General features: G+C 45.7%; 1 protein-coding gene across 1 annotated transcript; it reads left to right on the forward strand.

Annotated features, from left to right (window-relative positions):
* Window positions 1-20607: 20607 nt before the first annotated feature.
* CCR9 (C-C motif chemokine receptor 9) lies at window positions 20608-21801 on the forward strand. The gene has a single exon (XM_014791319.2). The coding sequence runs from the start codon at window positions 20618-20620 to the stop codon at window positions 21689-21691; it is 1074 nt and encodes a 357-aa protein (XP_014646805.1). The 5' UTR covers window positions 20608-20617; the 3' UTR covers window positions 21692-21801.
* Window positions 21802-24289: the final 2488 nt, after the last annotated feature.

A 24289-nucleotide genomic window follows, 5' to 3' on the forward strand; every position in this document is an offset into this window, starting at 1 on the left:
AAGTTAAAAAACCTGTCAGTAATCAAGACAGTGTGGTATTGGTGAAAGAACAGATAATACTTCAATGGAACAGAATAGAGAGCCCAGAAATAGACCCCCATAAATAGAGCCAACTGAGCTCTGACAAAGGCACAAAGGTGGTACAATGGAGCAAAGACAGTCTTTTCAATAAATAGTACTGGAACAACTGGAAATCCACGTGCAAAAAAAGGAATTTAGACACAGACCTTACACCTTTTACAAATTTAACTCAAAATGGATCATAGACCTAAATGTAAAATGCAAAACTATAAAACTCCTAGAAGATAACACAGGAGAAAAACCATGACCTTGGGTATGGTGATGACTTTTTAGATACAATACCAAGGTCACAATCCATGAAAGAAATAAGTGATAAGCTGTACTTCATTAAAATTAACAACTTCTGCTCTGCACAAGACAATGTCAAGAGAATGAGAAGATAAGCCACAGGCTGGGAGAAAATATTTGCGAAAGACACATCGGATAAGGGACTGTTATCCAAAATATAGAAAGAACTCTTAAAACTCATCAATAAGAAAACAAACAACCTGATTAAAAAAAAATGGGCCAAAGGCCTTAAAAGACATCTCCCTAAAGAAGATATATAGATGCAAATAATCATATGAAAAGATGCTCCATATCATACATCATCAGGGAAATGCAAATTAAAAGAATAATGAGATACCACTACACATCTATTAGAATGGCCAAAATCTGGAGCACTGACAACACCAAATGCTGGTGAGGATGTGGAGCAACAGGAACTCTCATTCACTGCTGGCAGGAATGCACAATGGGACAGCCACTTTGGACAGTTGCGCGCTTACAAAATTAAACACACTCTTACCATATGATCCGGCAATCACACTTCTTGGTATTTGCCCAAAGGAGTTCAAAACTTATGTTCACACAAAAATTGGCACATAAATGTTTATAGCAGCTTTATTTGTAATTGGCAAAACTTGGAAGCAACCAAGATGTCCTTCTGTAGGTGAATGGATAAATAAACTGTGGTACATCCAGACAATGGAATATTGTGCAGCACTAAAAAGAAAGGAGCTATCAAGTCATGAAAAGACATAGAGGACCTCAAATACATATTACTAAGTGAAAAAAGCCAATCTGAAAAGGCTACGTACTGTAGTCCAATAATATGACATTCTGGAAAAGGCAAAACTATGGAGACAGTAAAAAGATTAGTGGTTGCTAAGGTTTAGAGGTGAGGGAAGGATGAATATGCAAAGCATAGGATTTTTTTTTTTTTTAAAGATTTTATTTATTAATTTTTTCCCTCCAAAGCCCCAGCAGATAGTTGTATGTCATAGCTGCACATCCTTCTAGTTGCTGTATGTGGGACGCGGCCTCAGCATGGCCGGAGAAGCAGTGTGTCGGTGCGCGCCCGGGATCCGAACCCGGGCCGCCAGCAGCGGAGCGTGCGCACTTAACCGCTAAGCCACGGGGCCGGCCCAAAGCATAGGATTTTAGATGTTTAGGACAGTGAAACTACTCTGTATGATACTATAATGGCGGATATGTGTCTATACATTTGTCAAAAATCATAGAATGTACAACACCAAGAGTGAACTCTAAAGTAAACTGTGACTTTGTGTGATAATGACGTGTCTATTTAGGTGTATTGATTGTAACAAATGTACCGCTCTGGTGTGGATATTGATAGTGGGGGAAGTTGCACATGTGAGGCAACAGGATATGTAAGAACTCGTTGTACCTTCTGCTTAATTTTGCTGTGAACCTAAAACTGCTCTAAAAAAAAGTCTATTTATAAAAAATTTTTAAAAAAAGCCTGTCAGCACATCTTGCTGTCTAGTTGTCATCATCACTGCAAAGTTAGCAGGGTGTCTTCCCTCCATCTGCAGGGAGGGAGGGATACAAGTGCTCTGAATTCACCCCGATGCCTCCCTAGAGGCGGAAGAGGAAGAAGGGACAGTGGCAGGCAGGGCTGAAGGTTCTGGCTCCCGCGGTGGCGCAGTTAAGGGGAAGCTCTCTCCAGTCAGCTGGTTCTGGCCAGTGGGAGCCAGAGAAACCAGAGAAACCACAAGGTTTGGCTGTTTTCCCTGAAGGTTCCCATGCGGCAGCCCATGCTCTATTAGAAATGGAAACTGGATCATGTTATTGCCTATGTAAGTCCCTCAGTGGCTTTCCATCACACCTGGCATCAGATGGAAATTACGACCCTGGTCTCTAGTCCCCACACGATGGGACCCCTCCCATTTCTCTGGCTGCCCCTCACACCTCTCTGTCCCCCAGCACATTGGTCTTCCCATCCTTGGACACATCAAGCTCTTCCTGCCACCTGTTCCCTCTGCTGGGAATGGTTACCTCAACCATCGCCTTTATGGGAATTTCTTGAAATTCAGGTCCTAAATGTCACCTCTTTAGTGAGCCTTCCCCTAACCACCCAACGTGACAGAGCCTCTCAGTCACTCCATCATCTCTCTCTGCTTTAATTCTGTGTCATTTAATTTAATATTATCTGTCTTGTCTACTGCCACATCCCTATCTCTTAGATCACTGCTGGCACATAGTAGAAACTTGACAGATACATATGAATGAAGAACTCAAATAAGATCTTCCAGTGAGATAAAGTGTGTCAGGGCAGGAGGGATGATTTTTATCATTAATAGATGAGGCAAATAAAATTACAAATCCGGCAACGGGTCTAACGACTCACGTGCTGCAAGCGCAAAACCTCAGGAGGTGTGGATGACACTAATTTCCCTTATAAATAGCTCGTGTTCTGCAAGAGCTTGGCGGCTGCACGATGAACTCTTGACCCCCCTCTGAGCTCCAGCTACCTTCACTTCAGTTCCTCAGGTACATCACATCCAATGCTCAATGCATCACTCTCTACTAAAACCAACATTTCCTCTCACATCCCCTCTCTGGTAAAGGCACCCAAGTCTTTCCAGAGCCTTCAAATGACCTTGCTGTCCCCCTCCTCTGGCATCCCATCATTTGTCAGCTCTTGTGGGTCACATGGCCGCGTCTCTCCCATCCCTTTCATTTCCACTGCTGCTGTAGGGTGTGGACAGTCATATTGTCTCTCTCTCTCTCTCCGACAATTGCCCCCTAACTGGCCTCTCAACCTTCAATGGCTCTTCGTGGTAACTGAATTTAGCAAAAATGACTCCTTTCTCCTCGGTCTTGTCCTTTAACGGTTTTTATTGCTAACCGCAAAACATGAGAAATATAAAGAATCTGCCGGTGTCCTAGAAAACCAGTGGAGTGAAATCCTGTGCTGGCTTTAAGCCTCCTGGGGAGAGAGGAGCTCCCCTTCAAGCCCCTCCGCCCCCGAGGGGAGGAGAGTGGTTCTGCCATGGGCCAGCTGCCCTCAGCTTATATCGTAGACTGAGCCATCCCAATGCTGCTCTTCCTAAGGTGGAAATATCAGCTGCTGAAAATGGGTCAGTCTCAACCTGTACTGTCCACTGTGGTGGCCACTAGCCATATGTAGATATTTATATTTAAATTTAAACCAATTGCAATTGAATAAAATTTCTTAAAAATCAGTTTCTCAGTCACGCTAACCACAGTTTAAGAGTTCATTAGCCACATGTGGCTGGTGGCTGTGCATTGAACAGCGCAGATACGGAACATTTCCACCATTGTAGAAAGCTCTATTGAATAGCACTGCTCTAGATTCCTGGGACTAATATGAGGTTCATTTTTTCCATTAATCTAGTCAAAAGATGATTAACAAACTCTTAGAATGTGCTGCTGGGCTGCAACCATGGCCAAAACTCCATGATCCCTGTCCTCATGGAGTTAGTGGGCAAAGAAGAGTTCTTAGGGATTTTACTCCTGGGAAGTTTGACCCTGGGACTCTGTGTACCTGACCTAATCAGACCCTCACCACCAAGCCACCCTTAACTCCAAGACACGTTGGACTTCCCAAGTGAAGATAAGGCCTTAATCAATGAAGAGGAGAAATCTAGCATCGTCCTCTTACAAAGATGCCAACGTGCATTTGGAATACGACTTTCCCAATATGTACGGAAAGACCAGGAAGGGGGAGGACAAGATTACAAATCTAGTTTTAAATACAGAGAATCTGGAAAGTAGAAGAGAGAAGCAGAACTGTTTTGTTCTCTGCCAGAGACTGTGTCAGACACTAGGAATGTGGGAATGAGCAAGAGGGAATTCAGACTTGGCACTTCCATTGGCCCCTCCAACAAAGTCAACTTGGGTCTTTTCCTCTGTTTTAGATTTCGGAGGCTGTGGACTGCAGCTTCCATTCTGCAAATATTCCCTAACGCTCCTCAACTCCAAGCACAGCACCTAGCCCTGGGACCCAGAGGGGACGCACACACTGCCCTGCCCTCTGGAACACACCTTCAGTGGGGTGAGAATGCAAAGAGGGAAGTACCCATTATAAAAGGGAACCTGTTAACCTCTTATAATCACCTCATCTGAATTCTACCTGCAAAGAGAGAAACACAGCAAAGAAAACAAAGAATAGGAGTTCCCTCCAAGGAATGAACTTAAACTGGATGACAGCAAAAAGGATCACATTTGTCCTAGGCTTCTTTGAGAAATTAGAAGTTCTCTCTACTACTTCCTCGCATCTTCCTGCTTCCCCAGCCTCATGCCTCCTCTCTGCGTCCCAGGTGAGGGGACTTGGGAGTTCTAAAGCAGCTCTTCCAGAACTTGATGCTGCCTAACCATCCCTACCTCACCTGGACCACGGGGGGACCCCACGGGGGAGAGGGTCTTCCCACAACGGCTCATTTACTCCTTCTCTTCTTCCCTGAACCTCCTCCCCCACTTCCCTTCCTCCCACCAGCCTCACCCAACCATCTAGTGGGCAAGCAGTGTCTACCTGGGATGCCCTTACCTGGTGAAGAAACAGCTGGAGCCAAGAGAAGGTAGAACGCACAGCATCTTCCTCGCCCAGGCCTCTTGCACCTATGGTGCGTGTCCCAGCCTCCTGAAAGCTTTCCCAGGTCCCAAAAAAATACAGGGGAAAAGCAAATTCACTGCTCCCCCTGCTCAAAGACAGCCAGAAATCAGTTAAGGGAGCATTTTCTTCCCTCTCTTACCACTTTCTGTTCTGTCAATAATTGCCAATTTAGAGGGAGAAGTGAAAGGCCAGAGCATTTGGCTCATTCTCAGTCATGTACCATTTTAGACACGATGCTCAACGAATGTGGGACGAGGTAAGGGAATTCACAGCTCCCTCAAGACTGCTGAATCAACCATCACTTTCATTCTTACTGCTCACTGTCTGTACTCGTTGGCCTTTCCTATTTAGACAATAATCCAACTGCATCTCATGCATCACTTTGTTCTGTTTGATGGGGAGGGCCACTCTGTGGGAGAGCATTACTGAGTCCACAGGATGAAAAATATACCGAAAAGAAGAAATCTGTCTCCACTGGAGTGTAGTTGTGATTTTTCCCCAGAACAAATATAAAAAAGAAGTCTTTGTCATAATGACGACAAGGATCAACTTGGATCTTTTCTGTTATACACAGTGTGGGTTGTAGACTGCAGCTTCTACCCCACAATCATTCCCTAAACACCCCTCAATTGCCAGGCACAGCGCCTGGCCCTGGGATACAGGGGGTGCAACTGTCTTGTGATCGTGGGCCCCACCATAGCCGTGGCTGGGAAGACTTCATCTGTGAGCTTCATTAAAAGTATAACATTTTGTACGTTTAGGCTTTTTCAAAATTTCATCTAAGCACCCATGATTCATAAGATGAAACGTATTATCAGTGTTAATGTATCTGATGTATAGTGGTCACATCAAAATAAAATCTTACTGTATTTGACCCCAATTTTAAGGCGTTCCTGGCTCTCCAGCACTCTGTGTTCCTGCGTATGCGTCACATACATGACTTTCTAACGTAGCGCCACTCAACAGAGCTTTCAGAGATGACAGGCATGGTCTGTATGTGTGCTGTCTACGGTGGTAGCCACTAGCTATACGTGGCTATCGGCACTTGAACTGTGGTTAGTGTAACTAAGAAGCTAGTTACATTTTATTTGATTTAGATTTCAATAGGCACGCATGGCTAGTAACTACTGTATTGGATGGCACAGCTCCGGGTTTAGGTGCATCTGTCAAGGCCAAAAAGGGTTACATCGTGACGGACAGTGCCGGGGGTGATAGTCCCACATAGGCCTGCTCAGACACCACCACCAAAGAAACCTTATAAATGCACACTTTAGCAAGCCTGATAAGGCTGACCTGCCTCGTTGGGCTCTCCATTTCCCCATTCTCTGTAAGTACCTGTGCTGTCTAGGAAAAGAAATTGTTCTCAGATTATCAGTCTGTACATGCGTCTTCAGAAAGGATGGTTTTCCCTTAGCCCAGCAGTTCTCAGCTTTTCATTTCTGGTGCAAATCATTGACTCTGCTGATTGCTAGAAGCTGCAGCTGGTGACTCCCCCATCCCCACCCTCCTGAGCCACCCCACCAGTGACAACATAGGCAGGGGTGGCCTGGCTTCCTTTCTGGTGTTTTTACCGGGTAGCTGTTTGCTCAGAACTCATAGAAGCCTTGCCCCTCATCCTAGGCAGAAAGCAAGCCAGCCCTTCCCCCAGACACACAGCTGGTGGGGCCGCCTTCTCCTGGAGCCTCTCATGCTGCCCTCTGATGTGAGTATTGCCCTTCTTCTCTTCTGTCCCAATGTCACTTGTGCCCTCAGTTGTGTGCTGCCACGATGGTTTCTAAAACCCCAGCTTTCACTCATTTGTTCCATGGTCATGAGCACCAGGAACTTTGCCAGAAGCTGCCAGGGAGGCAAAGGTGAGTCAGATGGTGCCCTGCCCAGGCTTCTGGGGTGAGTAATAAGACTCCCCCCCACCCACACGTGTGAAGCTTAGGTTCAAGGCAGTCTGTTCTGTGATTTGTACCTTCAAGGAGGGAGAAGCAGCTGCTGGGGACAGGTGACGAGAAGTTCTCCAGGGGCTGGGAAAGTGAAGCCCCCATGAGGTTCTTGGGTCTGAGAGATTGCCCCACGGAAAGGATGTTTTGGGCAGCATTCTTTGTTGCAGCAAAAAATTAGAAACCAGCAAAGTTTGCACCACAATGTGACTGGTTAAATGAACTCTGACATATCCAGACAATGGAATACTCGGCAGCCATCCAATCTGATGACATAGCTCCACATTGAATTGGCATTAAAAGTGGTCCAGGAAAGACTGGTAACTAGAAAGCAAGATAGAAAATTGTTTGTGTAGTCTGATTCCCTTACCACTAAGAGTCTGTGTGTGTGTGAGGTTGTATTACAGAGAAAAAGTCTAAAAGGATGTATCTCAGAAGGTTAACAATGGCTAACCTAGGTAAAGGGTGTTAGAGGAGTTTTATTTTCTTCATTAGATATGTTTGTTTTGGGGGGAATTTTTTTGTACATTGTAAAAATACTTCTTTCTGATCAGAACAAAGCAAAGCTACTTTATTTTAAATGACTCATCAGTGAGCATTGTTTGTCCTTTTAAACACACCCCCCTCTTCAGTTCTTAATAAGCCCTTGCTCCACAGATGGCTGGCATGTCAGGCTAGCTGGTGTGAGCGATGCACTGGAAACGGGGTGCAGCAACCAGTCTGCGAGAGCCTGTCTCCTCCCTCCCTTTGCTGAACAAACAGAAGTTAACCTGCCATTTCAACACCTGGAGTTTGACAGCCTCTTTCTCCCAATATCTGTCTATCTGCTCTGAAGCCCCCTCGTATGCACCCCACTCACAGGCTCCCACCGGGAGCTCCCCGGCCCAGGGCAGTGCCTACTGGGAGGCAGAGTGTGGGCGCTGATCCGGGCTTGGTGAGCTGATGGTCTGATAGACAGCTCAGAGCCCCTGCTTTTGTACATGGTGGAAAAAGCAGAGCTACAAAAAAATGCAAGGGATGATTCAATCTCTTTGGACAAAGACCAAAGCAAGGACCTGCATTCCTGACTCATGTTAGTATCCATATCCAATTCACTGGGCCACTGTGAGCAGTGGAGGCTACGGACACAGGGAGTTGCTGCATCCACAGCGGCTCCATGCTGATTTCATGTTGGTTACTTAGGGACAGTAGAGAATAGAAAAATAGTAATTGGTTAGTAATGGGTTCCAGGCTAACTTTCTTTTTTTATTTTTGAGGAAGATTGGCCCTGAGCTAACATCTGTTGCCAATCTTCCTCCTTTTTTCCTTTTTTTCTTCCCAAAACCCTAGTAGATAGTTGTATGTCATAGCTGTACATCCTTCTAGTTGCTCTATGTGGGACGCTGCCTCAGCATGGCTTGATGAGCAGTGAGTAGGTCTGTGCCCAGGGTCCGAACTGGCGAACCCTGGGCTGTCGAAGCAGAATGCACGAACTTAACCGCTGTGCCACCCGGCCGCCCCCCAGGCTAACTTTCTAATAAGCACTGTCCACTTTTGGAGAATTTGCAGCTTTCTCCCTTTCCTCTACCTCCAAGGCCCCTGTACACACCTCAAGCTTCCTGGCTTTCCTGCTTTAGTTGATATGTTTCCCTGCCCTGGAGCAATGTTCTCTCCCCTCATTGCATGTCCCCATGCTCTCCAGCCTTCAAGGGCCAGTAAAAATGTCATCTCCTCAATGACGCCCTCCTGGGTTTCCCCAGGGCTGGTGACATGAATTCCTCCTCCCAATTCCCAAGGTGTTTGATAGCATTTACCATTGTTGGCATTTGCAGCCATGACGTATCCATTGTACTTGGATGTGAGCTTCTTGAGGACATGGATCTTGTCTTATACAGTGTCCAAGCCAAGCAAGCGTATCAGGTGTCAAGGCACACTGAATAAGTGAGCTGTGGGAAGAAGAATGTTCCCTCGTTCTCACGTAGCTCTCTGAATTCTGTGAAGAGGGTTCAAGCGCAGCATGGCGCTTGACCCGCGCAACACACCCTTGCAGTCAGCTGGGCGATCCCCTCCACTTTACAGACGAGGAAACCTAAGCTCAGTGAGGGCATATCACTTCTTGGCCAGGCCCCCAGGCAGAAAGGGATGGACCAAAGGGCAGATGGGGGCTTCCACTTCTGGTCCACTGTGCTTCCCCCCGCCTCACCCACTCTGCTGCAAAACACGGGCAGGCTTTTCAGGTTTGGGCGGCCGCAGCACCCATAATGAGGCCACACTGAGCAGCGAGGGGAGAGATCTGGGGCAGTGCTGAGTCAAACGCCAGTGTTCTCCCAACAGACCGTTGAAAGATGCCTCGCTTTCAGTATGTTCTGTCATATGTGGGTTTTTTTCCCCCTTTGTTTTTTCCCTCCTTCTCAGGGGCAAGAAGAAAATGAAAGAAAGCTCTGAGACTTTGCAGTTTGTGGAAGAAAATATTCAAAAAGTATTCTGACAAAGAGTAGAGAGAAGTAGAAAGGCCGCCAGTGGTGTCTTTAGATGGTGGGTCTACGGAAGAACAGGTTTCGTTTTTGTTCTTTGGCTCTCTCCAAATTTTCTATGAGCCGGGAACACTTTGATAACGGAAGGAAGAAAAACCTTTATATTTCGAAGTTGCAAAAATTAGTCTTAGCGAATTTAGTTACTAGACTTCTTCTTTTGGTGCTAGTTGCTTTCCAGGCCAGCTGGAGTAGGCTATGAGTTCCTCCTTTGGACGAGTTTTGCAAACAGGTGTATGGAATGGAAGAGCACTGGGAATTCTTTTTTTTTAAAAAAAGTGGAGAAGTTATTTTTATGACAGTTCTTGAAACAAAATCTCATGCACAAAGTAAAATATTTAAATAGTTTACAAAACCTAAAGGAAAAAATGAAAGTCTCGCTTTCCACTGGTCATCATTGTTCAATCTCCTTTCTGAAAAGGTTTCAGTCCTGACCAGCTGTGAGGTGTATAACCTTTTATATATTTTTTAAAAGATCATGCAACACAGTCTTCTACACCTTGCATTTTTACCTAACAATCTTGGTGACCTCCTTGTGTCAGTGTGAGGTCTATTTTCTTCTATTTGTTGGCTACATGTGGTTTATTGAATGGATGTATCAGAATATTATCAGTTGCTGGATATTTAGGTTGTTTCTAGTTTTTTTGTTCTGCAAAAAAAGGCTGCAACATACATCCCTGTACATATATCTTTATGTTCTTTTGTGAGAATACCAGTAAGGCGTGTTTCTAGCAGGTGAACTGCTGAGTCAGAGCTGTTGCGTTTTGTAAATTTTGCCAGATTTGGCTTAATCCTCCAAAAAGGTCACAAAAATTTACACTCCCCATAGGAGGCCTTTCCCCAAACTCTTACCAACATCATTATCATCAATCTCTATTTTCAACCTAAAACTAGCTATAACTAACCATAACCAAAGCCATTCTTTCTTCATGTGGCTTCTTTCTTTGGGAATTTTTTTTCTTAGATATTATCTGATTAATATTCAGTCTCTTCATGCAAGTAAAAAGGAGGTGACATAAGCCACGGGTACTAGAAATAAATGAAGCGTTTTCTAATTAATGTCTCCAAACCCAATCTCCCTATTCGCCAAGCTGTAATAAATTAGCTGAGTGGGGATCTTCCAAACTTAACTGGGCATTAAAAAAATATTTTATTTTTTTAGAGCATGATTCAGATAAAAAAATGTAGAGAGAGAGAGAATAATGAGGTCAATGGGACAAGGTGTAATTTGAGGGGAGATCCTTTGAGATGAGGTAAATATCCTACTCCTCATCAAACATTCCCCCACTGACTCCAGCGTCCATGGGTGATTTTCTAATTCCATTATTCCTTCTATATTTATTAGTTGGCACCATAAGAAGAGCTTTGTCTTCTCATTTATTTATTTATTCATTTATTTTCATCAGTATGGATTCATGAATCCTCATTTCATTGAATGCGCTATAATTATTGCTCTCATTATTTAAGTTGATGCGCAAATTGCCTCAGATTTGGCTAGTGGGAGCTCCATCAAGTTGGCTCCTCTGTCTTTTTGATAAGTCCTCATGATCCTGTGAGCATGTCCTTGCTTTCTGGTGCAAAAGGTGGTTCCAGGTTCATCTCATTTCCGTGCCTAGCTCTGGAATCAGACATTTCTCCAAGGAGTCCTGGTTCCTTTTGGTGGAGAAAGCTACTTAGAAACAAAGATCTGGGCACTAGGTGCTCATTCTACTGTGTGTCATTGCTATTAGGCCCTCTCAGCAGACAGAACCAGGAACTACGTACATGAAACACAAATACATGTACATTTACACACAGATTACCTGTCTGTCTACCTATCCATCTATCCATCCGTCTCATCTAATCTATTGTTAAAAAACACGAGTTCATCCTGAGCCCTCAGTTCCCATAGAACAGTACAAGGCACTTCTGAGAAGCTGTTGGCAGGAAGGCTGTGAGGAGGAAACTCTGGCTGCCTTTCTCTTTGCCTGCTAACGGCCAGAAATGACTCTGAGGAGTGAAGAAAACCAGAAAGTTTTTTTCAGATCTTGCTTTTTTCCCTTTCTTCACTTCAACCACTTTATTGAGGTCCAACTACAATAAACTGCAAATATTTAAAATGCAGGATATAAGTCCTGACATATGTACACACCTGTGAAGCCATCATACCACGGATATAGTAAACATATTTATCACCCCCAAAGGCTTCCTCGGTGCCTTTGCACCCCTCCTGCCCTCTTGCCCTGCCCTGCCCTCCCCTTTTCTCTCCTGTCAGGAAACCACTGAGCTGCTTTCTGTCACTGTAGATTAGTTTGCATTTTCTAGAATTTTATATAAGTAGAATCACACAGTATGTTACTTTTTTTGGTCTGGCTTCTTTACTTAGCATAATTATTTTGAGATTCATCCACGTTGCTGTGTGTAACAGGCGCTCATTCCTGTTCCATTGTATGGATGTTCCACAGTTTACTATCCATTCGCTATACCTGATGGACAGTTGGGTGGTTTCCAGTAGCTTGTTATTACAAATAAAGCTGCTCTGAACATTCGTAGATCCATCTTTGTGTGGACGTATGTTTGCATTTTTCTTAGGTAAATATTTAGGAGTGGGATGATTAGATCACAGGGTGCGTGTATATTTAGCTTTTTAAGAAACCAAAAAACGGTTTTCCAATGTGGCTGTACCACATGTGATGTATTGAAAACCATTGTACTTTCAGAAAACAAGGTGAGCTGCGATGTTGTGTTATGGAAAGGAAACCAACAGGTTACGAATGGATTTATGAAGGAGAGTATTTTCTTCTAGAACCTAGGGGTGTGGTGCTGGACATCTTTCTTTGAAATATACTCCCTAAAGGTATAAAAGGAAATGCTCGGCTCAGGCACAGACCCCTTCCTTGAAGGGAGTCAGGCTGTAGTTCCCTTGCTGCTATAGGAGTGGGTTTTACAGAGATTCAGGACACATGGAGACAACAGCTGATATTTATTTCAGTCAGCTCGGGTCCTTTGCTTTGGGGACTACCTTTTCTTTGGTAAAGAACCTGGGTCTTTCTTTTCCTGCTGGAGTCAGGGGTACAGAGAAACTAGGGCCCATTTTCCTGCCCTGGGCTTATAAAAGAGCGTGCGGGTAGGTGCTGGGCATGGGGCCCCTCCGGCAGAGAGACTCCAATGCTAGTGGACGCCACCCCGCCCTTGTGTTCCTGCACCTGGTTAACCAGAGGCCCTCCCCCTGCAGAGTCCAGGCCCAGAGCATTCTCAAGTCAACCACTGTCCTGTGATCTTTAGCAGTTTCTGGTTGATAAAATGGAGGGCTGGGGGGCATTCAGCACAACAGACCCTCACAGAGAAGTTGAGTCAAGAGAAAACGAGCTAATGTAAAAGGACGTGCTGGGCCAAGGGTAAAGCCCCAAGGGCTCTCAGAGGAGAGGCTTCTTTCATTTCTATGGAAACAACCCAGATGATTTTGAAATCCAGACTACTTGACTTGACATCAGTATAACATGGACTCTAACTCTCGCTTGAGTTTTTTTTTCCATGAGAACGAACAGATTTAACGTTGAATCACCATCTTAGGTGTTTGTCACTGTTCATTGACAAGCCATCCTCTTTTTTATTTTTGTCCTCTCTTTCTAGAAGCAAGCTTGCATGTCACCCACCATGGCCCCCACAGAATTCACGGTGAGTACAGCTATGCTCCTCAGGCTCCTCAAAATGTGCTCTCGTCTTGCCTCATTTGGGGGTGTGGGAAGGAATCCATTGCGGGGGAGGGATCTCTCTGTGTGGTTTCCCAGGGTAAGATCTCTGCTGAGCAGCGTCGCATAAAGGGCTGGTCGATGCTCTGCGCAGACCGCTTTGCATACACGAAGAGCCAGAAGCACCGTGGGGTATGTTGTGAAGGCAGAGGAAAATGCTATTCTAGATTTTTAATATGTAAGGGTTTTTATGATCTTTAACTAGGATGTGCTTAGTTCCACGTGTCTGTTCTGAAACTTAGACAAAAGAGGGCAAGGGAGAATCCATTTATTTTGTTTTATGAGACCCATGGTGGGCACATTAGTTGTATTTCTTACATAACATTACGTAGGCTTCACAAAAAACACATGATGGTGTATATTTCTCAGAAAGAGACAAAGAGGCTAATAAAAATGAGTAACGTCATTATCCAGAGAATCATTTATAGTTTTATAGCCAAATGCAATCAATTATATAATCAAATCAAATTCTTATGCTTTTGGTATATTCATAAATGCCTCACAAAAATATCTAAGGTTTTAATTTTGCTTTCCTCAAAGGGAAATCTGTGTTTCCCATGTAGATAACTGAAATCAAGCCATCTTAGTGGAGCTAACAAACTGCCCTTCATAGTACACTGTAGGTTTCCATGGTCTATAGGGAGTGGTGGTTGCAATGATTGACCTCAAATAAATCACTTATGATATGCTAATGATGTTTAGAATTGCATACGTATGGTTGCATAGCCATAACAACAAGAAAAGATAACGAAATTGGTCCTGGTGAAGTAATGAGGTAAGTCTGTTTTTCTGACCAGAATTAGACCCCTCAGTTTCTCCTTAGTTAGAACTTGCCCTTTATCCCTGATGCGGTGGAAACAGAGCTAGGCTGGGGCTGCAGAGCTAGGGCTGCTTCTGAGACTGTTAGCCATTTGGTTTTCTCATTCCAGATCTTGGAAAATATCCCATTCTACAAAATGCACCCCAATAATGACCTTCTGTGGTCAGAGTTGTCCAGCACCATCTAAATGTGGAAAAGATGGGACTTCTGTGGCCCTGACTCCCACATTTGTTGGGAAATAGCCATGACGTCCATGTGGCCACTTTTCCTAGGGGGTGCTATGCACCAGTCCGCCCAGTGTGCCACCTCCTTCAGCCTCACAGTGAAGGCAGAGCTGTGTTATAGACAAGGAGACTGAGGCTGGGAGAGTACATTGAGGGTTCAAGGCCTCATGGTGAATGGGAGGAGGAGCCCTGGAGGGCGCTCTCAGCGCTCACGGCTTCACCGGGTTGCTTCCTGTAATGTCAAAGGCACCGAGATCCGATCTCACTGTTTGGCTTTAATACTACTCCAAGTGTGGAGACAAAGTGCCCTGGCAGTGGATCCTGCCAATGCCAACTGCCACTGCTCCCAATGAATTCACTTCCTGCCCTGTCCCCATCTTCCCTGTCTGATCCCATCCCTGCACCCAGGTGCCCACCTTGATGCTAAGCAACAATGGGGGACACAGCCTTGTAGGACACAGTCTTTGCCCTCTGCCCTGTCCTCTCCTCGAAGGTGGGAATGAGGAGGCCTGGAGCTGGTGGAAGTTTCCAGAGGTAACATGAGTCAGTGAGGGAGGCCTCAGAAAGCTCTGGAGACTTTCTTCCTGCTCCAGTAATGGCACAACCCTGGATGCTTGGGCTGCTGCTTCCAAGCCCAAGAGCTCTGTAGGGGAGGAGGACACACCTGCCTGGGAGCTGGGGCCTGTGGGGTAGAGCCTTGCCAGACACAGGCAGAACCCAGGCAACCCCTTGTCCTGACTGTGCACTGAGATTTGCCCACAGCAAAAGGCAGCTCCTGGCTGCTCTGGGCTGAGGAAGGCACCAGGCGTCCTCTGCTGCTCCACAGTTTTTCCGGGAGGTGGAGGAGGTGGGAGACCCAGCAGCGGTTCTGGCTGGGCTCCCTGAGGCCCAGCTCGGGTGCCTGGCACCCAGATGCTGCGGCTCAGATTTGTCATGGCCACTTTGACAACATCAGAAGGTGGAGAGCAGGACTTTGGGTCAGGAGGGAATAAAAGTGCCGCAGGTTGGGACTAAGGGGCGTGGGGGTTGGCTCTGCCCTTGACCCTCCCCCAGTGGCTGAGGGCTTTGGGCAGAACATTCCATTCCTCTGGTCTGTCTCATCTTCTCTGAGATGAAGGGGTCTGACCCAGTGGTCTCTAAGATCTCAAAATCATTCTAAACCTGTTGAGGTTTCAAAATTTTTATCCAGAGCAGAAACAAAAGCCTATGTGAGAAGGAGAAGGCAGGCAACGTAGCTGAGTTCTGGGCCAGCCACTGGGCATGCTGTTACACACATTCCCTTGTTTACTCAAATCTATGACTATTCACGCAGTAATTTTTTTCCCTTGATCAAAATGCTAAAAATCATCCAAAATAAATGATATAAATCTCCAAATTAAGTAGCCCCTGAGGAGTAACACAGCTGTCCCCCCAAGCCGCCCTGGCTCAATGCCGCCCCGTTACTGAGCTGTGGATCTGCCATCAGGGCCCCGAGAGCGGCAAACGGGCCTCATGTCATCCCTGCTCACCTCACCCTGGCCCATCAGCGGGGGCCAGGACCCCAGCAGGACCCCCAATGTCCTGCTCCATTTCTATTTTCGTCATCGACACGAATGGTGTCCTTTGGAAGTTGTTTCCTTGCCTGACATGTAGACGGTGCTCAGTATATATTTGTAGAATGAATGAACAAATGACGTTATGAGCGTGCCATTGTCTCAGTCTGGGCAGGGAACGAGATAGTCACATTTTCACAAAAACACCATCCTGGCCAGGTCCAGACTCTTCCCCACCCTAACGATGATCACTCCTCATAGCGGAAGAAGAATCGAGATCCAGCTCAGGCTCCTGCGAATAGTGGTCTAACTTTGGTAAAGACTTCATGTTTTTAAGAAGGTCTGAGAACAACATAGTTTGGTAAGAAACACAGCAAGTGAAACCTTTGGTAAGAATATTTCTAGACATTTTAATAAGATATGAACGAGCATTGGTCAGCCCCTTCAGAGCGCAGGGTCAGGACATTTTCTAGGTACAAGAGGGCCCTATCTAACGCTATCCCTGCCCACCTCATGTTCCATCACAGATTTGAGGCACTTTGGGAGGATACAACAGAATAGGCAAAAAAAAAAAAAAAGAATGTAAATTAAAACCGGGTCAGAGGAAACTGATAGAATAGGCAGAAAAGACGGAGACGGGTTAGAGGTTGGGTTTCAGTCTAAAGCCGAGCTGTCCAGGGAGGCAGTCACCAGCCGTGTGGCCTATTGAGCACCTGAAATGTGGCTGTTCCGGTTGAGATGTCCTGTGGTGTAAAACACACTCCGTTTGAAAAGAGTATGCACAATATCTCAATAATTTTTGTATTGCTTATGTAATGAAATGATAATATTTTAGCTATGTTAGGTTTCAATAAAATATATTATTAAAATGAATTCCACCTGTTTCTTTTTACTTCTCTAATGTGGCTATTAGAAAATGCAAACATAACCTGTGGTTTGCCTTATATTTCTAGAGGATAGCACTGGACTAAATGGTCGTGGTTGGTTACTATAATTGGGCTACACGGTTGGCTGAGCTTCCCAATTAAAAAGGGAAGTCATAAAATCTTATGGTCCATGAGAAAAAACCCCTCTCCTGTTCTTCAGGAGACACAAAAACCTTTCTTCATATCCTTTTTGTATTTAAATGCCAAATAAACATCTAGGGTAGGTCCTAGCGTGCAGGACACAGGGCTATATGGACAAGCCCCTTGAGACCCCCGTCTCAGTGGAGATAGTGGGCAGCACTGGGCAGCGCCTTAGATCCCACCTCAATGCAGACCCCGAGGAAGCCAGGGCAGCTTGTGAGAAGTCATTCTGCACAGTGCTCACACTACAAGGCTCTGGCACGTGCTCCTGGAGGGAACATGGGGTAGAAAATGTGTGGATTTCAGGTCCTTTCACTCATCCTCTCTCAAGATCTTTTTCTGGCCCAGGCTTTGAGAACAGCCTTGGTAGGTAGCTTCTCCAGCAACAGCAGTGTCTCTAGCACACACTCAGAGTAGGGAGGATGGAAGGAATGGCTTTGCAACCTTGGAATTCCTCCTGGAAGCCCGGTGTCCCTCATCTGAAAGACGGAACTGCCCCTACCTGGAAGCACGAGGATTAAATATATGTATCGTGCTCAGCAATGGGTCTGACAAGCACCAGGCACTCCAAAGGCAGTGAATAAAATACATTGGTGAATATTGACATTTGCCTCTGCTGGGAGATTTTCAAAGGATTCTGTGTCTGAGATCCAGAGGATATTTACCCATCAGGCAGGTGCAAAGCTATGAGAGCAAGTCCTGACAGGGGTGGGACACGTTTGTCCAGGATTCTCCGAGCCTGGGACGTGAACTCGTGCTCTGTTACCCTCATAAAGATGGCCAAAGCTTTGAACTTGTAAAGATGGTGTAGGCTCATCTTGGTCTTCACGAAAAATGTGGTCTTGACAAAATTTATACAAATCCAGGTTTTTGTGTGTGAATAGAATCACTTTTAAAATATGCCTGGGGAGTCCCTAACTAAATTTAATTCTATGCTGAAGCACTGGGTCCTCCAACCCTCACCCAACAAGAAAACACACTCCTTGTGCTTCACGTGGGACACAGTGTCCTCATTCTGGGACTCAGTCTTGGGGAGTGGTGGTCACGTGCCTGCTTACTGGACAGTGGAGAAAGCGGGGTCTCTTGGGACACTGGGACTGTCTGAGGTCCCCTCCGTGAGATCCTTTGGGCTGCATCTGTGAAGGGGGATGCTGTTTGCCTCCCTATCTCAGAGCCTTGGGCTCAGGCTCATGTGAGAGTCTATTAAAGCTATTTGACCAAAAAAAATGTGGGGGGAAAAAAAACCCTCTACAAAAGCAGTTTCATGCTTACTCACCATGTGGATTCACAGTTGACATCTGCTCGTCTGCATGGCTTTAGTGACTTTCCTCTCAAATGTCATCCTCCCAGCCTCTTAAATCTACAGTGATCCCCATTTTTGGGTCTCCATGCTCTCTATGCTCTTCTTTCCACCCTAAGAGTAGAAAGTCTTTTTGCTCAAAATCTGCTCCAGCCCCACCTCTTAGGGAATGACCTTCCCAGTGGGGCCAGGACTATGCCTGGCACCCATGTTCAGCTTGGGCAGAATTCTCCTGGCATCTTCACTAAAATATGTGATACCCATGACATATGTCTTCCCAAGAGACTGGGTTTCCAGACAATGGCCAAAACTAGAAGGGGAATCTTTAAATGTAAACTGAGGATGGATGAATCAGGCCTGAGGATGAAGCACATAGAAAACGGGGAGAGTTTTCCTCAGCCCTTCCGGCAGAGGGCCATTTCCAGCTGCCCGGTCCTAAAGAGCCATCTCCTAGATCCAGTCCCCTGGGGTCTCCCTCGTTGCAATAGGAGTTCCTCTGGGTCACACGTTAGAGGTGGAGTCAGGACTAGATTCCAGATTTTCCTAGTTTTAGTCCAAGTCAACTTGGGTGTCCTCCCTGGGGTCCTCCTGGTACTTCCTGCCAGGCAGGGCCCAAATGGAATGGACTCATCCCCTCAGCTCTTGATGTGAGCTTCAGAATTCAGGAGACAACAGCCTCTGACATCACTGCCCTTTATCAGTCAACTCAGGGTGTCATGATAATCTTAATAAGCACTCAACAAACACACACAACATGTTCCACGCACGAATACGTTTAGGAAACATCGTTGAACAAAATTCAACAGATTCTGAAGGACTGCGCAGAATCTTTACTATTCTAATATGCAGTTAAAATAAAACACGTTCTGCAGGACTTTTCAGAGCCTTTAATATGCTCATGGGTATTGTGAATTTCAAAGAAGGTGATATGCAGACATTCTCAACTATTTAACCATTAGTGTTCCATCCCAAACATGGTTTGCGAAATGCTGGTTGACGCTATTAGAGATAGATGGAAATTATAATGTATATAGATGGGGAGAGCCCAGCTAACAGAAAGCTGGTAGAGGATATTTTATTATTTCACTACGAATAGTTAAATATGTAAGCTAAATATTTACACTTAAATATTTAATATTTAAAACGAAATAAAAATATATTGTGGATTTGAGGTGACTTCTAGTCCAAATCCATCCAGATGAACTGAACAACTGTTGCATTTGCCTGAAGAGAAGTAAAGGTAGAGATGAGATTTGGCAAGGATGTGCCTAGGGGCAAGGGAGCAGAGCTGGTGGTCCCTGGTGGAATCTGGAAGCCCTAATAGGATCCCTGGGAGGGGGACTGGTGGGAAGTGAGGGCGTCTGAGTTCTGTGAGTGGACGCTCTGGAAGGGGGCAGATGTGGGACTGTGTCTCCTCTTCACCCCGCGGGCCTCTCCTCCATTCCCTCCTGTCCCGGCTTTGACTCGAGGGCTCATGTCTCGGGGTTCTCATCTCTAGCCCTTATTTCCTCTTCCCCTTGCAGGGGTTCTAGGATGGCTTCTGGGGCAGGAACCCAAGCTGTAATAAGAGGTGTGTGTGTGTGTGTGTGTGTGTGTGTGTGTGTGTATGTGCACTCATTGTGAAGGTGTGTGTGCATGTATCTGAAAGTGTGGGTATATGTGTGTATGTGTGAATATGTGTGAGTGTATACATGTGTGGATGTGAGTGTTAGTGTAGGCATGTTTGTGAGCATGTGAGTGTGTCTGTAAATGTATGCGTGCATTGTGTGTTTGTGTGTATGTGAGTATGTGTGTTTGTGAGGACTGGTTTCCTGGTCCCGTGCTTAGAAGTGCCATTGACTTGATTTAATGCTCTGCTGTCTTGAAATTCTTAACAAATTTTGAACAAGGGACTCTGAAAATCATGTAACCTGTTCTGGGGCTTGTGTATGTGCATGGATGTGAGAGTGTACGAATGTGTGTGTGTACGTGTATATGTGTGCATGTGTCAGTGTTTGTGTGTATATGTATGTTGGTGCTTCTGGAGTAGAGGACTTGCAGAAGACTCAGACGGATCTGGACCCAGAAAAGTTTAAGAACCTCTGAGGACCTTTCTGGGAGGGTGGAACAGAGAGGAGCGGGACGATCAGAATCATTCACTTAGTTTGGTAAAGGTTTGTGCACATCAGTGGTCCTGAAGCACTCTTTCCTACCCCATCAGAGCACTCATCACGCATCCTGTAACTGTCCACGTGCTTGTAGGCACCCTCTACGAGTAGGTAAGTTCCATGAGAACAGGAACCATGTCTCACTCATTCACCACCATATTTTTAGCATGTACACAGCACCTGACATATTGTAGGTGCTTAATACACGTTTGTTGAATAAATAAATCCATTATGATCTAAGCAGATGCACTCAGAATTCCTACTGTCTACATATACATTTCTTTTGTCTTATCACAGACTTTTAGGATTGGAAGTGTCAAGTGCTCCATGCCTCTGCCATCAGACAGGACCTCCAAAAGATTGTCCTTGACCTAATTCTGTCTTGTGTCTCCTTGTAGAGCCTTATTGCTGATATGTCTGATGACTATAGCTATGACTCCACATCTTCCATGGCTGACTACGTGAACTTCAACTTCACTGAGTACTTTTGTAAGAAAAACAATGTCAGGCAGTTTGCGAGCTACTTCCTCCCACCCTTGTACTGGCTCGTGTTCATCGTGGGTGCCTTGGGCAACAGTCTGGTCATCCTTGTCTACTGGTACTGCACAAGAGTGAAGACCATGACTGACACGTTTCTTTTGAATTTGGCAATCGCTGACCTTCTCTTCCTTGTCACTCTTCCCTTCTGGGCCATTGCTGCCGCTGACCAGTGGAAATTCGAGACCTTCATGTGCAAAGTGGTCAACAGCATGTACAAGATGAACTTTTACAGCTGTGTGCTGCTGATTATGTGCATCAGCGTGGACAGGTACATCGCCATTGCTCAGGCCATGAAAGCGCAGACCTGGAGGCAGAAAAGGCTTCTGTACAGCAAAATGGTTTGCTTTACTGTCTGGGTGGTAGCAGCCATGCTCTGCATCCCAGAAATCCTGTACAGCCAAGTCAAGAAGGAATCTGACGTTGCCATCTGCACCATGGTTTACCCCAGTGACGAGAGTACCAAACTGAAGTCGGCTGTCTTGACTCTGAAGGTGATCCTGGGGTTCTTCCTTCCCTTTGTAGTCATGGCTTGCTGCTACACCATCATCATTCACACTCTGATACAAGCCAAGAAGTCATCCAAGCACAAGGCCCTGAAGGTGACCATCACTGTCCTTACTGTCTTCATCTTATCTCAGTTCCCCTACAACAGTGTTCTGTTGGTGCAGACCATTGACGCCTATGCCATGTTCATTTCCAGCTGTGCCATTTCCACCAACATTGACATCTGCTTCCAGGTCACTCAAACTATTGCTTTTTTCCATAGTTGCCTGAACCCTGTTCTCTATGTTTTTGTGGGTGAGAGATTCCGCCGGGATCTTGTGAAAACCCTGAAGAACTTGGGTTGCATCAGCCAGTCCCAGTGGGTTTCCTTTACAAGGAGAGAGGGAAGCTTGAAGCTGTCATCTATGTTGCTGGAGACAACCTCGGGAGCTCTCTCCCTCTGAGGGGTCGTCTGTGAGGTGGGTGGTCCTTTTGGAAGTAATAAGAAAATAAGAAATACGGATACAGCTTCCCCATTGATAAGACCAGAGGGAAACCAAAGAAGGAAAAGGAAGTGAGAAAAAGAAAAAAAATTCAGAAAGAGATGAATTTGAACAACATGATTACTTTTCATCAGAATTTGCCACGCTAGAGTTTTCAAAATTGACTGGTCATCCCAGGAGACTGTTGATTGGCTCCTGGCTGTAACACATGCAATTTCCAAAGGAGGACTAAGGAACAGCACTGCAGCCCACCCTGGCTCTGCCACTGGCCCGAGCATTAATGCAGCTGACGCTGGAGGGGCGTTTGATTTTCTCAGTGCACTGTGAATTGCGGTGGGTTCAGTTCTGACGCCACCTCTTCCAAGAGGGGACACAGAAGCCCTGGCCACTGTCATAGTCCACAAAAGTACAAGGTTTCATGGAAACTTCCATCTTGGAGAATTTTTACCCCAGTTTTGGGACCTGATAGCCATGCCAGGTCTTATAGATTCTTGATCTGGAATCTATCCAAACAACTTCAGATCTAATTCCCCTCTGGTCTCCTTGATCTGTTCTGAGCAATGAGGGTCCTTGTTCCCGTTTTGAAACTATTGACAGGGCTGGCCAGTAGGCCCCTGGGGCAACTGACCATACAAGCAAGTTATCCGGATTCTGTTCGCTACCAACCCATTTCTGTGTCCTACTGGAGGTTCTGTGATTCCACAGCCGGCCTCAGGGTTGACCTGGGCAAGGAGTCAGCTTGTCCACTGGTGTCGTGGAAGTGGTCCTCTCAGTCTGGGCAGGGACACTAAGAACCTGAGTTGGCAGAACCAGCCCTGGCTCTGGTAAGGGCTCCCTCTGTCGAGTGGCTTTGTGTTGGTCCACTCTGTCTGCTCCTTATAAAGTGGTTTGGCCTACTGGCCCTCTTGTTTCTGAGGCCGCTGGAAGGATATGTGCCTCCATGCTTCTCCTTTCTTACTGTACAGTGCTAACATGTTAAAAAGCTTTCAACTTAGAGATTAGCCTAAAAAAAAAAGTAATATAATTCACTTTTGCTTGGTGTTTTTCTTTTAGCTATTTGGCAAATTTATCACAATTAAAAACCTTTCATATATTAGAAAAGTGCTTTTTAATGACTGTTAAAAAATATCCATTACTTGTCACTTTCTTCACCATCTCTGTATTTTAAATGTGTAAAATTACAATCAAATAGCCATATTAGAGTATGAAGAATAAGAGACTGTGATAAGGAAATAAAATCTCCAAAATACCTTAAGACAATCTTGGCTGGCCAGTTTTTCTCTCTCCTCTGGTCAAACTTACTTCCCAAGTTTTTCCCAGTTAGCCCAATGGAATTTGCAAGGAGAACTTACAGCGGCACCACAAACCACTCCAGCTTTGCCGCTTGCTCTAGAGGAAGCAGCTGATCTTCCCAGTGTGCTGTGAGTTACTTTGCTTTCAGTTTCAAGGCCATCCCTTCTAAAGAGGACACACAAGCATGGGACTCTGCCACATTATCCTTCTTCTCCCTGCCCACATCTAAAGTACCTGTTAGTGGGAAATAAAGTGAATAGAAAATGGGCAGCAACACGGAGAGTGAGGGGGAATACAAAGGCCTCACTAACCGTTCACGTGCTGCCTGCAGTGCATAGTGGAGGCAAGTAAGTCTTGACCTGGGACCAGTACATCAACATGGGCCCCAGTACAACAAGCACCGCTTACAGTCAAGGGGAGGATGACTTCTCCGAGGCCAGTCTATGGAGAGAGCTGTCCACATGGCCACCACTCCCAGGAGAAGACCCAGATATCTTCTGAGGAACTTGGAAGAATAAGCAATGAGCATGGGCCAAACCTAAATAACATTGTGCAGTTAGGTAGAGAGAACACAGTTAAGTTTGGCTTTTCCATTCTATGCCCTTCTGATACTACATTTCTGATACTCTGTGTTATCATAGTCACAGTGGAGCTGAGGATGAGGGGAGGGATGGAAAGAGGAAGGCTGAGCCATGATTGTGCTTGTTGAATCTACACTCAGCATAGAATTACTTAAGGGACACATATTGGAGACGTACTGAGAGTTTAGAGGTAAATGAGACTTTGGCCAATGTACATTAGTTGGAAAAAAATGCCAGAGACTCTGCCTTTTCCTCCTCTGATTTTTTGTTTTTTTGTGAGGAAGATTAGCCCTGAGCTAACATCGCATGCCAATCCTCCTCATTTTTTTTTTTTGAGGAAGACTGGCCCTGGGCTAACATCCGTGCCCATCTTCCTCCACTTTTATATGGGACGCCACCACAGCATGGCTTGACAAGCGGTGCATGGGTGCGTGCCCGGAGTTCCGCGCCTGGGATCCAAACCTGCGAACCCCGGGCCACCGAAGAGGAGCATGCACACTTAATGGCTTCGCCACCGGGCTAGCCCCTTCCCCTCTGATTTTTAAGAAAGGAGATGTTTTTCTTTAAGAAAGGAATACCACAAGAACTATAAACCCTGCGTTGCACCCTAACACAATGATCACGCCTAGTTCCTTTAGGATCCAATTGTCGGTATTGGGCCGTCCCAGTCCTAACACAGATTCAG

Source organism: Ceratotherium simum, chromosome 5 (genome assembly GCF_057802395.1).
Source record: "Ceratotherium simum simum isolate JZ-2026a chromosome 5, ASM5780239v1, whole genome shotgun sequence".
Classification (NCBI taxonomy): Eukaryota; Metazoa; Chordata; class Mammalia; order Perissodactyla; family Rhinocerotidae; genus Ceratotherium; species Ceratotherium simum.